We start from the raw sequence: 17,860 nt of genomic DNA on the forward strand, positions 1-17,860 counted from the left end.
GGGGCGGGGCCTGCGGGGCGGGGCGGGGCCTGTGGGCGAGGGCGGGGCCTCGGCGGCGGAAGGACCCGGAGTGGATGAGCTGCGTGCGGAAGGGTTCCCGTGTCTGTGCAGGTCGGCGGCATCGGGATCTCGGGCGAAGGCGGGGAGCCGCCTGGGCTGGGCGTGCGCGGCCCCGGCTGGGTCCCAGCGGCACCGCGGCCGCCGTCCCCTGATCCCTGTGGCCCTTCCTGGCTGCCCCGGCCCGGCGCCCGCGGCGGCGTCCACAGGCCTGAGACTGACTCCGAACTGCAGTGAGGGCTGTTCTGCAGGCACCTGGCCTCGCTCGGGTGGACAGCGGACACCCCGACAGAGCCACTGGCCACCCCCCTCCCCCACCCCTGCCTCAAAGCCCTCCCTGACCCCGGGCTGTTTATAGGTTACTTATTGCACTCGGGGTGCGTGTTAACGCGTTTACACGAGCGCCCCCCCCCCCCCCCCCGGCCTCGCCCAGGCCCCACACGCAGGTGCACACCCGGCTCGGGAGGGAGGGCAGTGTGGACACACCGCTGGCCGCAGTGTTTCCGGACTGAGCCGCACTTGTGCACATAGCTGCCCCGGACGTACCCGCACCCCATCTCTGGCCCGCCTGCCGCCTGGTGAGCATCATGCTCTTACCCTCCCACCGGAGTCCACGGTTGGCAGCTTGGAGCTCCTAAGGCCTCGTGGTTTACAGCAGACGGCCTCCCTCCCAGCCCCGTGACCAGGAGTCAGGGCCCGGCTTGCTCTAGACCTCCCCCCAGTACCTCCACCCCCGGGCGAGGCTTTGCCTCGGTGCCTGCATCACCCCAGGGCTGTGTCATTGCGACCCGCCCGCCGTCTGGCAGTCCTGGGCCCTGAGCGGGCTTGGGGGCTGCTTGCAACTCGGGCTGGTGGGGGCTGGGCCTGACCTTTCCTTTGCAGGACCCCGGCCTCGCCATGGACCCCGAGTGCGCCCAGCTCCTCCCGGCTCTCTGTGCGGCCCTGGCAGACCCCGGGCAGCCCCTGGCAGATGACACCTGCTTGGAGAAGTTGCTGGACTGGTTTAAAGCTCTAACTGAAGCAGGTGAGGGGCGCTGTTCTTGTCTTTCCCAGAGGCCAGAGGGGAAAGGGCTCCCCTGTCCTGGAGGAGGGGTCCCCATCTGGTCAGTGTCCTTCCCTCACATCCTGAAGGCCCCCCCTGGCTACTTGGGGTCACATCAGGGTGAGGAAGTGATCAGGGCTCGAGAACTGCAGCTTGAAGTTTACCGATTCCAGCCGGATTCAGGCCTCCGCAGTTCCGTCCATGCTAGGTGGCTGCCGAGGGCCAGGGCACACGCGTTTTCCTGTTCTCAGTGCATTTTTTTTCTTTATTAAAAAATCGGTTTTGTTTTCTCTCTGATTATGAAAGTAAAACTTTTTTTTTTTTAATCCTGAAATTTTTTCCATTGATTTTTTTAGAGAAGATTGAAGGGAGGGAGGGGGACGAGAGAGACAGAGAGAGAAACATCGATGTGGTTGCCTCCTGCACATGCCCAGACCGGGGCTGGGCATCAAACCTGCAGCCCAGGTATTCCTTGACCAGGAATCGAACCCGAGACTCTTCCATGCAAGGCTGACACTAACCACTGAGCACACCAGCCAGGGGCATAACGCATATTCTTTATATAAAACTTCAACCACATGCCCAGCTGGTGGCTCAGTGGTTGAACATCGACCAATGAACCAGGAGGTCAGGGTCTGATTCCCGGTCAGGGCACATGTCCAGGTTGTGGGCTCCATCCACAGTGTGGGGGGTGCAGGAAGCAGCTGATCAGCGATTCTCTCTCATCACTGATGTTTCCATCCCTCTCTCTCTCTTCCTCTCTGAAATCAGTAGAGATGTACTAAAACTTCAACAACACAAAGGAGTAAAGGAAAATTAAACCAGTCACCTTTTTATTTCCTGCCGGCCATTTTCCTAACACGAAGCTGTATCTACAATAATAAAAGCGTAATATGCTAATTAGACTGGACGACCTTCCGGATGAAGCCAGGCTGTGAGGGAAGTCAGTGCTGGCAGCCGGGAGAATGAAGGCCTACTCTTGCAGGAATTTCATGCATCGGGCCTCTAGTTTTTCTTATAAAAACGAGGTCCCTCCATGCCGTTTCTCTCGTACCTCACAGCAGGTGTTTTGTGCTTGGAGCAGGTCGATTTACTGACTGTCATTCACTAGATTTTACCTAGTCACGTCTCCATTGTAAGGTGATCCTGTCTCTAACGGTTCGTTACTATAAACAGTGCCACAATTCTCCGACGCTGACTTCTGCTGTTTTCCCCTTAGTCAGTCTCTTACCCTCTTTTGGGTTGAACGTCGAGGCCTGTCTCGTTTTCTCCTATGCCGTGGACCTCCGTGTCATTCCTTCTTCGCCGACTCCGTCCACACCTTTGGGGACCCCTGGACCTGCTGGGGTTGGACCCCAGCACTCCTACACGCGCTCCTCTGCCCGGGCTCTCTGCCCGCCCTCCCTCAGGCTGCCCTGGGCAGCGAGTGCTTCTGCTGTAATGCAGTTCCAGGGATTTCATACTTTCCACCATGGTTGTTTTCTTCGGCCGGAAATTCTTTAAAGGTGTGTCTTTTAGATGCAAAACGTGGGTTTCTTTTCGTCTTCCCTGTTGATTGCTCATTCGTTTCATTGGAGGTAGACAGTATCTGCATCTCACTTTTCTTACATCTGTTGAGGTCTGATTGAGGCGCGTTGCACGGGGAGTTTTTGCAAATGTTCTGTAGAGTCTGCTGCATGTGCTGTGTTCTGGCGTATGCAGAGTCCTCCCTGGTGGCCTCGTTCGTAAGCCACATTATTTATTTAAATATATCTTTATTGAATAGAGAGGGGAAGGGAGAGGGGGAGAGAGACAGAAAAGAGAATCATTGATTGGCTGCCTCCTGCGGATCAAGCCCGCAACTCAGGCATGTGCCCTTAACAGGAATCGAACCCGGGACCCTTTAGTCCGCAGGCTGACGCTCTATCCACTGAGCCAAACGAGCTAGGGCTGTAGTCACAGTTTATTTATTTATTTATTTATTTATTTTTTTTGTTTTTTTTTTTTTAATTGATTTTTTACAGAGAGGAAGGGAGAGAGATAGAGAGTCAGAAACATCGATGAGAGAGAAACATCGACCAGCTGCCTCCTGCACATCTCCAGTGGGGATGTGCTCGCAACCCAGGTACGTGCCCTTGACCGGAATCGAACCTGGGACCTTTCAGTCCGCAGGCTGACGCTCTATCCACTGAGCCAAACCGGTTTTGGCTATTTATTTATTTTTAAATATATTTTATTGATTTTTTACAGAGAGGAAGGGAGAGGGACAGAGAGTCAGAAACATCGATGAGAGAGAAACATCGACCAGCTGCCTCCTGCACATCTCCCACTGGGGATGTGCCCGCAACCCAGGTATATGCCCTCGACCGGAATCGAACCTGGGACCTTTCAGTCCGCAGGCCGACGCTCTATCCACTGAGCCAAACGAGCTAGGGCTGTAGTCACAGTTTAAAAAATAGTTTTGACCCGCTGTACTGAGATACACTAATTGACACACCATGCAGCTGACGCATTTAAAGTGTACACTTCCGTGGCTTTCAGCGCATTTACAGGGCTGTGCAGCCATCGCCACAACCTCATTTTGTAACATTTTTCTCCCAAAGAGGCCTGGTTCCCAGGGACCCCCCCCCCCACAAAGCCGGCACTGGCCTTCCTGTGTTCTGTCTCCTAGCTCCACGCCTGTTCCTGCGTTCACGTGTTTGTCGTTCTTGCTCATTTTGCGTGGCTGTTTCTGGGAGGCGTGTGACCATCTCACGCTGAGATTGTGGGCCCGGCATTTTCTTTGGGAATCCTTTTCCCTTCAGGAGCCTTGGCGTGGGGAGCGAGCAGGCTGACGGGTCCGTCGCCTCTTCCGAAGCCCCGAGGGCTCTGTGTTGAAGCTGCTTTTTACAGTTGGAAGGTGCTGCCTGTCCCTCCGCCCTCAGCCCGCAGGTCCCCGTGCCGGCGTCTCCCGTAGCCAGCAGCCGGCCTGGGGCTCTGCACGTGGTCTGAGCAGCTCTGTTAACACCGGGAACCGGTTCCGTTTGCTTCCTGTTGTATCTGGGCCTGTTCTCGCCGCGTTCTTTTGTTTTCCGGTCTTTGCTCCTGTCCCTCCTGGTCCTGTCCTCCACGGGTGAATAAAGCTTTCGGTTTTGTCAGCCCTTTCTTCGGCTTTGAAGTTGCGCGTCCCACGCCTGTTCCTGAGCGGCCACCCTCCGCTCGCTAGCGTCTCCTCTGCACGTCCGTCCAGGGTCTTGGCGGTTCCTCCGGGCGGCACGATCGCTGGGCCCTTGTCTGGTGTTTGGAGCCAACCCAGCCCTTACAGCGGGGCCTGTAGATTTGCCCGGTCGGTGGCCGCCCTTCTTGCTGCCCCCTCTTCCTTGCCCTGTCCGTTCCCTTCTCCCCGAAGCTCAATGTGCGGGGTCCTCGCCGTGGGTCCCCCTGGGGACCCGCCTTCATCCGCGTTGCCTCCCGTCGGTCGCTGAGGGTGGACGCTGAGGTGCGGGTCGCAGGAATGGCCTCCTGCTGTGCTTCCGGCATCAAGTTCGCTCAGTTTAAGAAAAGTGTCCACTTGAGGGAACGATGGTCCTGCTGGAACCTGCACCTCCTGTCTGCGCCCTCGACCTGTGTGAGGTGTCGGCCTCCTAGTTTGTTCCCTGAGTCCAGTCAGTGGTTCTCAACCTTCTGGCCCTTTAGATACCGTTCCTCATGTTGTGACCCAACCATAACATTATTTTCGTTGCTACTTCCTAACTGTCATGTTGCTTCTGCTATGAATCGTCATGTAAATATCTGCTATGCAGGACGGTCTGAGGCGACCCCTGTGAAAGGGTCGTTCGACCACCGAAGGGGTCTCGACCCACAGGTTGAGAACCGCTGAGTTAAGTGCTGGAGCCTTCGCGGCTGTTGTGGCAAACATGTCCTCCCGTTAGCCGCTCCATCTAAAGGCCCGAGGGGAGTGGGAGCTGCCGGCCAGCCGGGGAGAGCGGCCCTCGGGACGCGTGGCTGTGCGGTGACGCCCCGCCGGCCTTGTCCAGGGCCCAGCCTGCGGCTGCTGCAGGACAGCCCCTGCCTGGTGGAGCTGCTGCTGCAGGTGCCGAAGGCCCCGGGCCTGAGTCCCCGCGTCCTCGCCTTCTCGCTCCGCCTGGCGGGCCTGCTCGCCGCCCAGGAGGACTGCTTCCAGTTCCTGCAGGTGAGCTGTCCTCGGCCGCGTGGCTGCCGAGCACGCGCCTTCTGCCCCGGCAGGTGCCTAAAGCAGGGGTGGCTGTCACCCCCGAGTCTCCGCAGTGGCTTGTCTTGTAAGGGGTTTGCGTGGGCCAGGGGACAGCCTGACCCCCGGGCGTGCGGGGCCATCCCGGTGGGGACAGCTGGAGGTGGGTGTGCCCTGATGGCCCCCCAGGCCGGGGCCAGGAGGCCAGGAGGCCAGGGGGTCCTTAAGCCAGGATGTCCTGGCAGAGGTGGGCCCGTGGAGGTGCCGCTGGGGGTGCCACTCTGGGGGGCCCGATTCCTCTCCTTCCAGCAGGGGGAGTTGCTGCCCGGGCTCTTCGGGGAGGCGGGCCCCCTCGGCGGAGCGGCCTGGACGGCGCCCACTGTGCGCAGCGGCTGGATCCAGGGCCTGCGCTCCCTGGCCCAGCACCCCAGCGCCCTGCACTTCCTGGCCGACCTCGGTGAGTGGCCCCCCCACCCCACCCCTGCGCGCTGTGGCCTCGCCATGTCGCTGCTGCGAGGAGGCCCGGGAGACCTCTGCACCGGCCCCGCGGGGCGGCGGGAGGGGTGTCGGGCTGTGAGAGGAGCACTGGGGTGACCGGGGGCTGGAGGCCCCTCGAGAGTGGGAGCATCCTTACTCACGGCTGAGAGCCAGCGGAAGGCTTGGGAACCAGCTGGGAGGGACGGGCGCAGAGCAGAGGACGCTGGGCCTCCGTGGCCCCTCGGCTGTGGGCGCCAGCTCTCTCCGAGGTGCTGCCACTGCTGAGGGAGCTGCGTGGTGTGGGTCCCCACGCTCCCCGTCCCGCTGAGCCGTCTCCCCCACAGGTGCCCTGGACACCGTGGTCTCCCTGCAGGGAGACTCCAGCCTGTTCGTGGCCTCGGCGGCTGGGCAGCTCCTGGCGCACATCCTGGGCCTGTCTCTGCGGGGCCAGGCCGAGGGCCACCCAGGCCCCCAGGTGTGTGACTGGCCGGCCAGTGCCCAGAGGATCGTGGGCCACATGGAGGAGTCCCTGTGCTCCCCCGCCGCCCCTCGGGTCACACAGGCCCTCAACGTCCTGACCACCACGTTCGGGCACTGCCACCACCTGTGGACGCAGGTGCTCTGGGCACGGCTGAGTCCCCTGGTGGCCTGTCTGCTCGAGAAGGACCCCGTGCCAGCCACACACTCGCTGGTGGACCTCCTCCTCAGCGTGGCCCGGTCAGCCCCGGGGTCAGGAGGGGGGCAGAGGGGCGCTGGTTTTCCCGGGAGCCTCAGGGCGGCTGATAGGCCGGGAGTAGAGGGGTCACCGGAGGGTCTGGACGCCTGCGCCCTGGGAGGGACCTGCGTCTCCGCCGGGCACAGCAGCTGCGGGCGTGGCAGCCGTGGCCTCGGGGGAGGGCAGGACTCACATCTCTTGCTGGGCCCTTCTCTGCAGGTCCCCCGCACTGAGGTCCGACGGCAGCCGGTGGGAGACGGTGGCGCAGGCTCTGGGCCGCCTGAGCCCGGCACACGCAGGGCCCCTGGCTCTGGGGCTCCTGACGCTGCAGGACTGGTGAGGGCGGGCGGGCGGGGCCTCGCTGTCCATGGTCCGAGCAGCACTGTCCAGGCGGTGTGTCCAGGCCGTGGGCATGTCCTAGCTGCTCCCACCACCCCCGCCCGCCGGGGGCCGGGGGTACCTGTCGAGGTGCCTGTGGGGAAGCTGCCTCTCAGGGCGCGTCCAGGTGCTGGCACTGCCCCCCTGTCCCCTGGCTGGGCCACTCGAAGCAGTCGCTCTCCTGGGTGGGAGCAGGGCTCACCGCACCCTCCGTCCTCAGTCCCCAGGCCCTGCGCGCCCAGGCCTTTGCCGTCCTCCTCCAGCCCCTGGCCTGTGTCCTGAAGGCTGCCGCGCAGGCCCCCGGGCCCCCAGGTACCGCTGGGCAGGGCGGACCCACGTGGGGGGACGGGACCTCGGTCAGGAAGGCTGGCGGGCAGCGGGCGCCACTCCAACCCGGGGTGAAGGACGGCACGGGGCCACCCAGCTCTGCCGCTCCTGTCTTCCCGTCCCCGCCCCAGTCAGAGGGCGCGTCGCCCCAGTGGGCACCACGGTGGCACAGAGCAGCCGCCTCGCCCGCCCGGCTGGGCAGGGTGGTGTTCCTGAGCCAGAACGGTGCCTGGGCCTGGCACCTGCCTGCCCCGCCTGGCTGGGCTCTGGGACTTGCCACTTGGGCCTCACGACGGCTGGGGGTAGAGAAGCACCAGGGGTGCCCTGTGGGCTGTCGGGCGCAGAGAGGAGCTCCCCACGCAGGAGCCGCCCCAGGCTGGGCAGCGGACGGCGGGGCCTCGACCTGGGGAGCCTGGGGCCAGGCTTAGGCCCAGCCTCAGCCTGGTCGGCTGAGGTCACCTGACGAGCCCCTGCTTGGAACCTCCCTCCTAGTTGCTGGCGTGGGGGTAGCTGGGGGGTTGGTGACCGGTGGCGAGGCCTGTGCTGCCCGCAGGACCTGCCGCTGACCGGGAGCTGTTTCTGGTCCCCCGCAGGCTTGTCGGCCGGGCCCGAGGGTGACCCGGCGGTGGCAGACACGCTCCTGTCCTCCCGGTCGGCCTGCGTGGGCCTCCTGTGCCAGACCCTGGCCCACCTGGAGCTGCTGCAGTCCCTGGTAGGTGTGGCCCCGGCCTGCGTCCCCAGGGCAGCAGGCAGCAGCCTCGGGCCGCGCTGACCCCCCTCCTCCTGCAGCCCCAGCGCCCCGCGCCCTGGCCCCAGGCGCCCCTGCTGGGGGCCGCGTTGACGGTCCTGCGGTTCTGCAATGGCTCAGCGGTGCCCGCCTCCGGCTCTGACGTGGGGGGGCCGCCTCTGTGCCATCCTGGCCGGCTGCGTCCGTGTCCAGCGAGCGGCTCTCGGCTTCCTGGGGGTGCTGTCTGAGGACACAGGTGAGCGAGGACGCTGCGCGCTCGGCTTGGCTGGAGCAGGTCCCACAGGCCGCCCTTCCCTCGCTGCTCAGGACGTCCTGGGCCTGTTGTCTTAGGGGGCGGCGGGGCCCTCCCTGTGATGGATTCTGGGAGCCCCGGGCGGGCAGGCGGGCGGGAGGTGGGGGTTCCACCTACCACGTCTGTCCCAGGGCCCCCCGAGCTGGTGACGCAGGTGTTTGCCGTCCTCCTGGATTACCTCCAGAGCCCCGACTCCAGCCCCACGGTACAGGCTGGGGTGCAGGCCTGGGGGGTGGGGCAGGGGCGGAGGAGGGCGCCCTGCAGGCCTCTGACCAGGCCAGTCGCTTCCCGAGGGAGTTCCCGGGGGCAGGCAGCTGCGGGTTCTGCCGGGCCTGGTGAGGCGGGATGGGTGCTGGGCGCTGGGCAGGGAGGGAGGCAGGAGGGGCGGGCTTCGCACGGTTCTCGCGGGAGAGGTGGCCCAGAGCCGGGGTACCCTGTGCCGGTGCCTGGTGTTCCCTGCAGACGCACCCGTTCTCATAGCCCCACGGCTGAGCCGGGCCCTGGCGGGGCACAGTGACGTCCACACTCGCCCTGAGCAGCAGTGGGAGTGGGCGAGGCCCCGGGTCCCTGGGCTTGAGGCAGAGGCGCCCTGTAGTTCTCGTGTCTTGGGCAGAAATTGCGTGTCCCCAGGAGTGAGGCCCTGACGAGGCTGCCTCTGCCCTCCCCTCCTCTCTCATCTGGAGGCCCCTCTGCTTCCCGAAGCTTGGGCTCCTGGAGACAGGCCCATTGCGGTCTCCCACAGCCCATCTGACCCCCGGGGCAGGGGCAGGGCAGGGCACGGGGTGGGCTTGCAGGGTCTCCCCTCCCGGCCTGCAGCCCCGCCCTCCCCAGGTTCTGAAGAAGGCCTTCCAGGCCACACTGCGGTGGCTCCTGAGCGCCCCCACGCCCCGGGGCTGCTGCGACCTGGACCCCCCCACCCAGCTGTTCCTCAGAGGTAACCCGGCCGGCCTCCGCAGGCCACCCTGGGGAGCCGCAGGGCTGGGCGGGGCTGGGGGGCTGGGCGGGGGCGGGCAGGCGCGGGCCACTCTGACCCCCCTCCCGCCCCAGAGCTTCTCCCTGTGCTGCAGAGGCGCCTGTGCAGCCCCTGCTGGGAGGTGAGGGACTCGGGCCTCGAGTTCCTGACCCAGGTGGTCGGACGCTGGGCAGGTGAGTGCAGGCGGCGGGGGGAGGGCTGGCCCCGCTGTGGCACCTACACTGGTCACCCTGGTTGGCTTTGGAGCCTGGACCAGCGAGGCTGCAGGGTCAGCTCTGGGTCACAGCGGCTGTGGCGCTCGCACCCTCAGGACAGGCCGGCTTCAGACACGCGCTCCTGGCTTCCGAGGTGCCCCAGCTCGCGCAGCAGCTCCTGCAGGACCCTGAGAGCTACGTCCGAGCGAGCGCAGTGACCGCCGTGGGGCAGCTCTCCAGCCGAGGGCTGCACGCCTCCCCCGCCAGCCCTGAGCACCCGGGAGGCCCGCAGGTAGGCGGCGGCAGGGCCTGGGACCTGCCTGGCGTGGCAGCCTGGGGCACGGCTCTGTCCGGCCCAGCCCGGGTCTCCCCCTCAGCTCCCAGCACCCCATCGCATGGATGTGGCCCTCCCTCCCCTGCACGTGCTCAGCCCGAGGCCTGTGGGCGGCTTCTGGGGGCTCTCCCTGCACCCCGAGTGGGCGCTCGCCCCCCGACCCTCCCACGTCTCCTGTCTTGCAGAAGAGCCTGCTTCCCGAGCTGCTGCACGTGCTGGCCTCGGACTCGGAGGGCTTCCCCCGCAGGGCGGCCATGCAGGTCTTCACCCAGTGGCTGCGGGACAGCCACGCCGAGGTGGCCGAGGACACGGAGTGCTTCGTGGCCAGGGTGCTCCAGGCGGCCAGCCGGGACCTGGACTGGGAGGTCCGGGCCCAGGGCCTGGAGCTGGCGCGGGTGTTCCTGGAGCAGACGCTGGGCCAGCCCGGCTCCCACTGTCCCTATGCTGTGGCCACCCCGGAGGCCGCCACCCCTGGCCGTGTGGCCCAGGCCCTGCGGGCCTCCTGCCGCGTGCAGCTCGTCGAGTTCGCCTTCCGCGCCCTGTTTGACTATGACCGGCCCGTGGCCCAGAAGTCCTGTGACCTCCTCCTCTTCCTGCGGGACCAGGCTGCCCCCTGGGACAGCCTGCAGGAGGCGGGGGGCAGCCCCGACGTGGCCTCCGTGGAGGCCGCCCTGCAGAGGTGGCGGGCGGGCGAGCAGGGCCAGCCCCTGGGGCCCCTGGAGCCCGAGGCTGTGCTGGCCGTGCTGCGGTCCATGGACCTGGAGGGCCTCCGGGGGGCACTGGCCGAGAGCAGTGATCACGTGGAGAAGAACCCCCAGTCGCTCCTGCAGGACATGCTGGCCACCGTGGGCATCCTGGGCGACAACGAGGCCGACTGCTACTGAGCCGCCCGCAGCCACCTCCCTGCCCCCCAGCGACCTCCCTGCCCTGTCCCTCCCTCAGGCCCGGGCCCAGCTCGGCCGGCTGCACAGGGACCCTCGGGAGCCAGGCCTGGGAAGACCAGCGGGCCAGTCATGTGTTTGGAAGTTATTAAAGTGGCTTATTTTCTACTAAAAATCAGTCCCGGTGGCAGGCCACTGAGTCAGTGCCGTGTCAGACGCCGGCCAGGTGGAGCTTGGAGGAGGGACGAGGAGGGACCTCCTGTGGCAGCCGCCTGCCTCTGGCCTGCGGGTGTGCCCTTGGCCCCCGGGCCTCTGGGATCACCAAGGGTCAGAGCATGCAGCTCGGCCTGGACACGGCCTGGTGTTGGGCCCTGGCTCCTCATGATAGTGGCCCCCGATCCAACCACGGCTGGGCTTCAGCCTCAACCCCCAGGATCGCCCTGAGCATGTAGCGACTCAGCTCACAGCCTCCCCCAGGCAGGTGGCGCTGCCGTGGTCACGTCTGGGGAGCTGAGGTCCAGGCTGGCCAAACAGGTGCCTTTCGGAACCGGGCAAGCCCGGCTGCCCTTCCCGCCCAGTGTGAGCGCCCAGTGCTTGGGCACGATCAGAGGAGAAGGGTCCAGACACTCAAAGATGACGACTCGGGGAACACCGTCACGTGGGGGACGCAGCAGGAGGGTGCGTGGGGGCATCAGCCTCGCGTGCTCACGTTGGGGACATCCACACATCAGTGACCTTCCACCTTCGGAAAACTGGGAAACGACCCAATTAAACCCAAAGTAAGTAGAAGAAATAAAAGAGCAGAAGTCAAACTGGAAACCGGAAGCCAACAGAGAGCATATCTAAACCACAAGCTTGGTTCTTTGACCAGCAGATCAAGGCGTTGGTAAGCCTCTAGCCACGCCGAGAAGCCGGCAGGCATCACCAGGGTCGGAAACGGAAGGGGCCAGCGCCCGGCCCGCGGACACGGGGAGGGGAGTGAATGCGGTGAGCACCCTACGCCCACGGCTTTGATGGCCGAGATGAACGGACAGTCGGCCGAGACCCACACAGAAGGAGATGGTTTAAGCCGACCTGTTGCTGCTAACGGGACGGGATTAATAACATTTCAAATCAGAGCGCCGGCCGAGACGGTTCCCTGGTGAATTCCACCAAACATCCAAGGTCACTCCCATTCTCTGCAATTGCTCCTGGAGGTGGAACTGAGGGGCTGTTTCCCGACTCACCCGCCGAAGCCAGCATCACCCTCACACCACGTCCAGACAGTCGGTCCAAGAAAGTGAGGGAGGCCTCCCTCTCTCATGAACACAGACGTCAAAATCCTTGACAAAATGAGGAATCGAATGCCGGGTCACTCGATTACTGTCCTGACCAAGTGGGTTTAGCTCAGGCAGGCAAGGCCGGCTCCGCCTCCCGACTCACACCCGCCACCGACAGCCCCCCGCTCAGACTCGGTGCCCGTGGCACACGTGGCCACGATGACGGGTGCAGAGGCTGAGGGTGGGAGGTGGGCAGTCGCGCCGCCTCTGCCGCGCTGCACAGCCCCTCGTGGTGCCGTCCACAGGGTTGGGGCACCTTTCAGTGTCGGCTTCTTGCCTCTGGGACACGGAGCCGGCTGAACTCTGACCCCTTCCCACCCTCAGAGCACAGCCCTTCGATGTCCAGTTTAAGGTGGGGGGGGCCTTCCGTACACCCCCACTTGGGCAGGTCTGGCCCGACGTTTGTCCCCTGACTCCCTGAGGTCACTCAGACCACATCCTGGCCATCCGGCCTCGCCCAGGGCGCTCAGGGTCCCGGGGGGCTGCGAGGACAGCAGTGGGCTGCCCCTCAACGCTGCCACCTGCTGGGCCTGAGGCGCTGCCACTGGCTGCGTCCTGCAGGGGGCGCTCAGCCTGGACGAGGCCCTGGGGAAGCTGCAGCTCGTCCTGGGCTTCCAGCTCGGAGAGGGACAAAGTGAGCCGCGCCCCGGGTGGCGCCCAGGCGGGGAGGGGGCGGTGTGAGCGGACTGCACTGTGGGCCCCGGGTGCCGAGCCCGGGCGGGGCGTCCAGCCCCCCAGGTCTTGCTGCAGCCGGAGCCTGGGGCCTGGGCAGGCAGCGTGGGGAGGAGGAGGGATGAGAGGCGGCTGTCTGTCCGTCTGTCCACAAGGGTGCTGCTCGGTGCAGGGCCCTGACCTGGCGCTCGCGGCCTCACCTGGGGTCTGCATCCCGAAGGCCTCCCCGCGTTGTGGCGATGGCGTGGTCCCCCGTGTGGCTTTGCTCTGCACCCCCCCCTCAGAGGGAGGGCAGCCCCAGCAGGCCCACAAGCAGGCGCTCCATCCTCTGGCCCGCGAGGCCGTGCTGCCCTCTGCCGGCGGCGTGAGGCACCGCAGGGGCATCATATCCCAGGAAATTGTAAAATCTCAGCGCCGCCAACGCCCCCACCGCCCAGGGCCTGGAGCCCGCGGTGTGGGCGGGGCCTGGCCGCAGGGCCCGCCCCCAGGAGGCGGGGCTTCCTCCCCGCGGTGGTGGTTTTCCCCACGGGCTGTGGGGGGCAAGTCCGCGTCTCGTAAGACCCACCCGGGCCCACGGAGGATGGCGAGGTGCGCCCAGCGCGGGTGAGATGGGAAACATTTGGGAGAACCCGCCCCTTCCGGTCCGCTGCTGGAGGGGCCACGGCCCCTGCGACCTAATCTGACCGGTTCTCCTTTCCTTCTTCTGCAGGTCACTCGCTGGGACGGGGCGAGGCCAGCAGAGCGTGTGAATGAAAACTTGGCCTAGGGTTAGGGTTTGGCCGTGGCCACTGCCTCTTTCTGAGAGAGGGGTCCCCCTGCAGCCAGAGCTGACCCCCTTTCTGGGGGCCACAGGCCTGCTCCCACGTGGCCGGGCAAGGACAGCGAGGGCGGCAGACGGGGACCCGCCACCCGTCCCCCCACAGGCCTCCGCTGTCGACTGAAGTGATGGCAGCGCCGAGCCGTGGGGTTCTGAGTGAGGACCCTGTTCTAAAGGAAGTCCCGTCCCTCACACGGGCGTCTCTCACCGGGCATCTCACACGGGGCGTCTCACACGGGGCATCTCACACCGGGCATCTCACACCGGGCATCTCACACGGGGCGTCCCACACGGGGCGTCCCACACGGGGCGTCTCACACGGGCGTCTCTCACCGGGCATCTCACACGGGGCGTCTCACACCGGGCATCTCACACGGGGCGTCTCACACCGGGCATCTCACACGGGGCGTCTCACACCGGGCATCTCACACGGGCGTCTCTCACCGGGCATCTCACACGGGGCGTCTCACACCGGGCATCTCACACCGGGCATCTCACACGGGGCATCTGACACCGGGCATCTCACACCGGGCATCTCACACGGGGCATCTGACACCGGGCATCTCACACCGGGCATCTCACACGGGGCGTCCCACACGGGGCGTCTCACACCGGGCATCTCACACGAGGCGTCCCACACGGGACATGCTGGCGGCATGGACGACCCGGAGGGAGGGAGCGCGGGTCCCGCACACGCACCGCCATGGAGGCGATGCCACTTTCCCAGCGCGTCTGTCTGTCTGTCTGTCTGTGCCCCTGGCCTTCGTCTCTCAACTGTGACCCAAAAAGCACTGTCCAGTGGGAAGGAGAAGCCACTGGCCGCAGAGCCTCCCGGCCGTCGGTGGATCCCAGGGGGGACCTTCTAAAGGAGCATCGAGAAGCGGAGGTTTGTGAGCGGACAAGGGTGACGCTCGGGGCACAGGTCCCCGCGCTGCCAGCTCAGCCCGGGCGAGGGGGTCACGCCAGTCCCCACGGCTGCTCCGGTGTGGGATGCGGCCAGCAGTCCAGCCCGAGGGCTGGGACACACGCCCAGCTGCGTCCTGATGAAGGGGCAGAGCACCCAGGCCCCGTCTCGGGGACACACCCTTTCCACGCAGCCCTGACTCCCCGATTCCTGGCCCCTCGGTTTCCCTTTCTCTCCAGGGCCAGTCACTTCAGATGAGACTGGAAAACCATTCCGATCCTTCCTCCCGCCCAACCTCACCCACGCCCCGCCCCAACCCAAGCCCTAGCCCACCCACCAAGCCCCGCCCATCCCATATAAGTCCCACCCACCAAGCCCTAACCCATCCACCTAAGCCCCGCCCCATCCCATACAAGCCCCACCCACCAAGCCCTAGCCCATCCACCTAAGCCCCGCCCATCCCACACAAGCCCCATCCCATCCACCTAAGCCCCGCCCCATCCCATACAAGCCCCACCCACCCTGCCCTATCCCATCCCATCCACCTAAGCCCCAAGGCCAAAGCCCCGCCCCCTCCAACCTAAGCCCCGCCCACCCCACTTAAGCCCCAAGCCCCACCCACCTCATTTAAGCCCCAACAGACAGGACAGGGAAGTTAGCCTCCCTGCGGGCCCCACGGTAGGGGAGCGGGGGGCAGGGAGGAGGGAAGTGGCCTTGCTAATACCGGCCAATGGACATCTGACTCAGCCTTTCCTGGGGGGAAATAAATCTCCGAAAGGGCTTAAAGAAAACAGTAAGCACACACCGGCTTAGCCACCGGCTAATGTTACAGCTCCGAGTACAAATGACAGCCCTCCAAGTTCACAGGAGCGGCCACCGCGCTCGGGAAGGGCGCGCACACAGAAGGGCCAGCACGGGCCACGCAGAGGCTCTGCAGACCCGACGGGCCGGGCGGCTGCTGGAACCCCTCCCCGGGGAGGATGACATCTCCCCTGCAGACACTGCCCGGAGCAGGCCTGTCTCCATCCGCCCCTGGGAGTTGGCCACCATCAGCCCCGAGTCTAGAGGCGCCCACCGGGCGATGCCTGCTGTGGCCCAGGAGGCCCCGCTGGCCTGGGGGCTGCTGAGCAGCCTGGTTGGCACCGACTCTGAGCCCTGGGTCTTTCTTAGAGAAGCATCTGGCCAGTTTGAGCAGGAAGGAGGCCCCAGGTGGGAGACGCAGCCGGCTCCCGGCAGCCGCTCGGCCCTGCCCGGCCTGGTCCTGACGAGCAGCTGTGGCACCTTCCCCCAGACTCTGGAGGTCCCAGCGGCCGGGTGGGTGGCCAGCCTCGGGCGAAGGTGCCAACCTAAACAGGCCCCACCTGCCGGCTCCGAGGCCCTGTTTGCATAGAGAGGGCGAGTCCCAGCAGGAATATTTTTATCCCGGAGGCCCGGAGGAGCAGGGCTTCCCTGGGGAGGCGCAGGGAGCCCAGGGGTGGCCTGGTCTCAGCCACTGTCCCCGCCCCGGCCCGAGGGTCCTAGTGGCGCTGGATTAGTCCTGGCTCCAGTGGGGCCACTGAACACAGAGGAACCCAGCTTATGGCCAGTGTATGGCCCTCGGAACGAAGGCCGGGAAAGCTCCACCTGGGAACGAGCCAGGAAACGCCTCCGCTTCGCCAAGCTGTGCGTGAAGAGCTGCCGAAAGCCCCGTAAACCAGGGAGAAACGGCCAGCAACCCCGCTGGCCTGAGCACCTTGATTAACGAGAACCCGGAATAACAGGTTTATTTTTAGACCAGCTTCTTGGGTAAAGAGGCAAATGAAAACAAGCCGGCAGGGGCTATTTTAAAAAGCAGTTCCCAAGAAACGTCCACTCCGTATCCACCAGCTCCTCACTGTGATGAAGGCCAGGCGGCCCAGGGCTGGCTCAGCAGAGGCACCCGAACGCAGTGTCCGCCTCCTCGGCCCGAGGAGTGGCCCCCGGAGGGCCCGCAAGGCCGGCTGTGTCGCCCCCCTCCCCTCAGGCTCTCAACCAGCCAACCAGAAACCAAGTCGGCCGGCCCCACGTGAGGCCATGGCCCGAGCACTTGAATCCACTGTGTCGTGTGGAGCTGGGCCAGGCCTGGCGTCCCGGCTCTCGGCCCGTCCCCCGGGGCCCCTCTGCCCTCGCAGGCCCTGCCACCCTAGCTCCTGGCCTCCAGACAGCACACACATCTCGAGCGCATCTCTCCTGCACGCATCCCCCACCCGTACCAGCTTCTGCCCAGAGCACAGCGTCACCGTCACCTCAGCGAGGCCACCGCGCGTCCCTGTGGGCTCATGGACACTCAGCACCGTGCTGTTCTCACCGTGTCCATGTGTACGGCCTCTCAGTGGCCCGTGGTCAGTGGGGCCTGGTCCTAACACCTGGGGCACACTCACCTGCCAACAGGAGGCCAGAGAGCAGGAGCCCCCAGGCGGCCTCGGTGGGTCTGGAGCCCACGCATCCCTCTCCCCTGCGCTTAAAGCAACAAGGGCGGCCCAGCCTCCCGGTCCTCACCACCTGCCTCAGGTCACACCTGTCTGAAATGAGAGTCGAGTGTAGGCCTCCACCGGCCCAGCCGGTCACGGGAGGGGCTGCTGGGGCAGGGGAAGCAGGTGGCCAGGGGCAGCTGGGCGGGAGGCACCATGGCCACCTCCCTCCCTGGCTGCTCCCATCCGTCTGTCGGGGGAAACGGCCAGCACGCGGCAGCCTCTCGCCCTCGTTCCGTGGCGGATCCCGCGCAGCCGGCGGTCACCTGCTGGGGGCGTCGCGCCACGCCTGCCCGCTGGAAGCTGTGCCTGGAGGCCCTCCTTCCCAGCAGCACCTGTGCCAGCCGCCCGTGCGGCCGGCCTGTTTAGCACGTGGAGTGAAACTGTGATCATCACACAGTGAGCCCGCAAGCAAACTAGCATCAGCGCCCTGGTCTGAATTTTTGGGTCTGAAATTAAACTTAATGCTGGTTTTGAGTGCTGAGTGGTTTGTTTGTTTTTAAAAAAATGTACTTTTATTGATTTCAGAGGAAGAAAGAAACACCCATGAGAGAGAATCATGAATTGGCTGCCTCCTGCAGGCCCCACACTGGGGGTTGAGCCTGCAACCGGGGCAGGTGCCCTGAGCGGAAATCGAACCGTGACCTCCTGGTTTTCAGGCAGATGCTCAGCCCCTGAGCATGCTGGCCGGGCTGAGCGGTATTCTCTACCGAGGAAAGAAAAACTAAGGATTTATTTTAATAAACACCGAGAGCCCGGAGGTGGTCACACGGCAAACCAGACGCTCGCAGCCGTGCTAATCCGGAGCGAAGGGCCGCCTGGAGCCCACGCAGACACCCGGTCCTCATGGCGGGCGCTCTCACCCGCGGGCGTCACAGCCACGCTGAGGGTCCTGCTTCCAGATCAGCGCCTGCTCCCGGGAGTTCATAACCCGACTCACAAGGCAAGACACGCACGCAAGTGCCACAGCCGCAAAGCGGTCACTCAGCATCTGGAACAATCTCTACAAACAGAGCCGTTAACACACCTGAGCAACCCCCACGTGTGGACAGTGTAAGCGGGAGAAACACGTC

General features: G+C 65.1%; 1 protein-coding gene across 1 annotated transcript; it reads left to right on the plus strand.

Annotated features, from left to right (window-relative positions):
* The first annotated feature begins 43 nt into the window (after positions 1-43).
* BRAT1 (BRCA1 associated ATM activator 1) lies at positions 44-12,309 on the plus strand. The gene is given in 15 exon segments (XM_070414292.1): positions 44-111; positions 940-1,081; positions 5,095-5,249; positions 5,577-5,724; positions 6,089-6,461; positions 6,679-6,795; positions 7,058-7,149; positions 7,758-7,876; positions 7,954-8,046; positions 8,048-8,147; positions 8,336-8,409; positions 9,036-9,138; positions 9,252-9,350; positions 9,488-9,880; positions 9,883-12,309. Coding segments are annotated over 14 exon segments (2,700 nt in total). The 5' UTR covers positions 44-111; positions 940-954; the 3' UTR covers positions 10,590-12,309.
* Positions 12,310-17,860: the final 5,551 nt, after the last annotated feature.

This window comes from Myotis yumanensis, unplaced genomic scaffold, assembly GCF_028538775.1.
Source record: "Myotis yumanensis isolate MYYU_CA2020_CCGP unplaced genomic scaffold, mMyoYum1.0.hap1 SCAF_5, whole genome shotgun sequence".
Classification (NCBI taxonomy): domain Eukaryota; kingdom Metazoa; phylum Chordata; class Mammalia; order Chiroptera; family Vespertilionidae; genus Myotis; species Myotis yumanensis.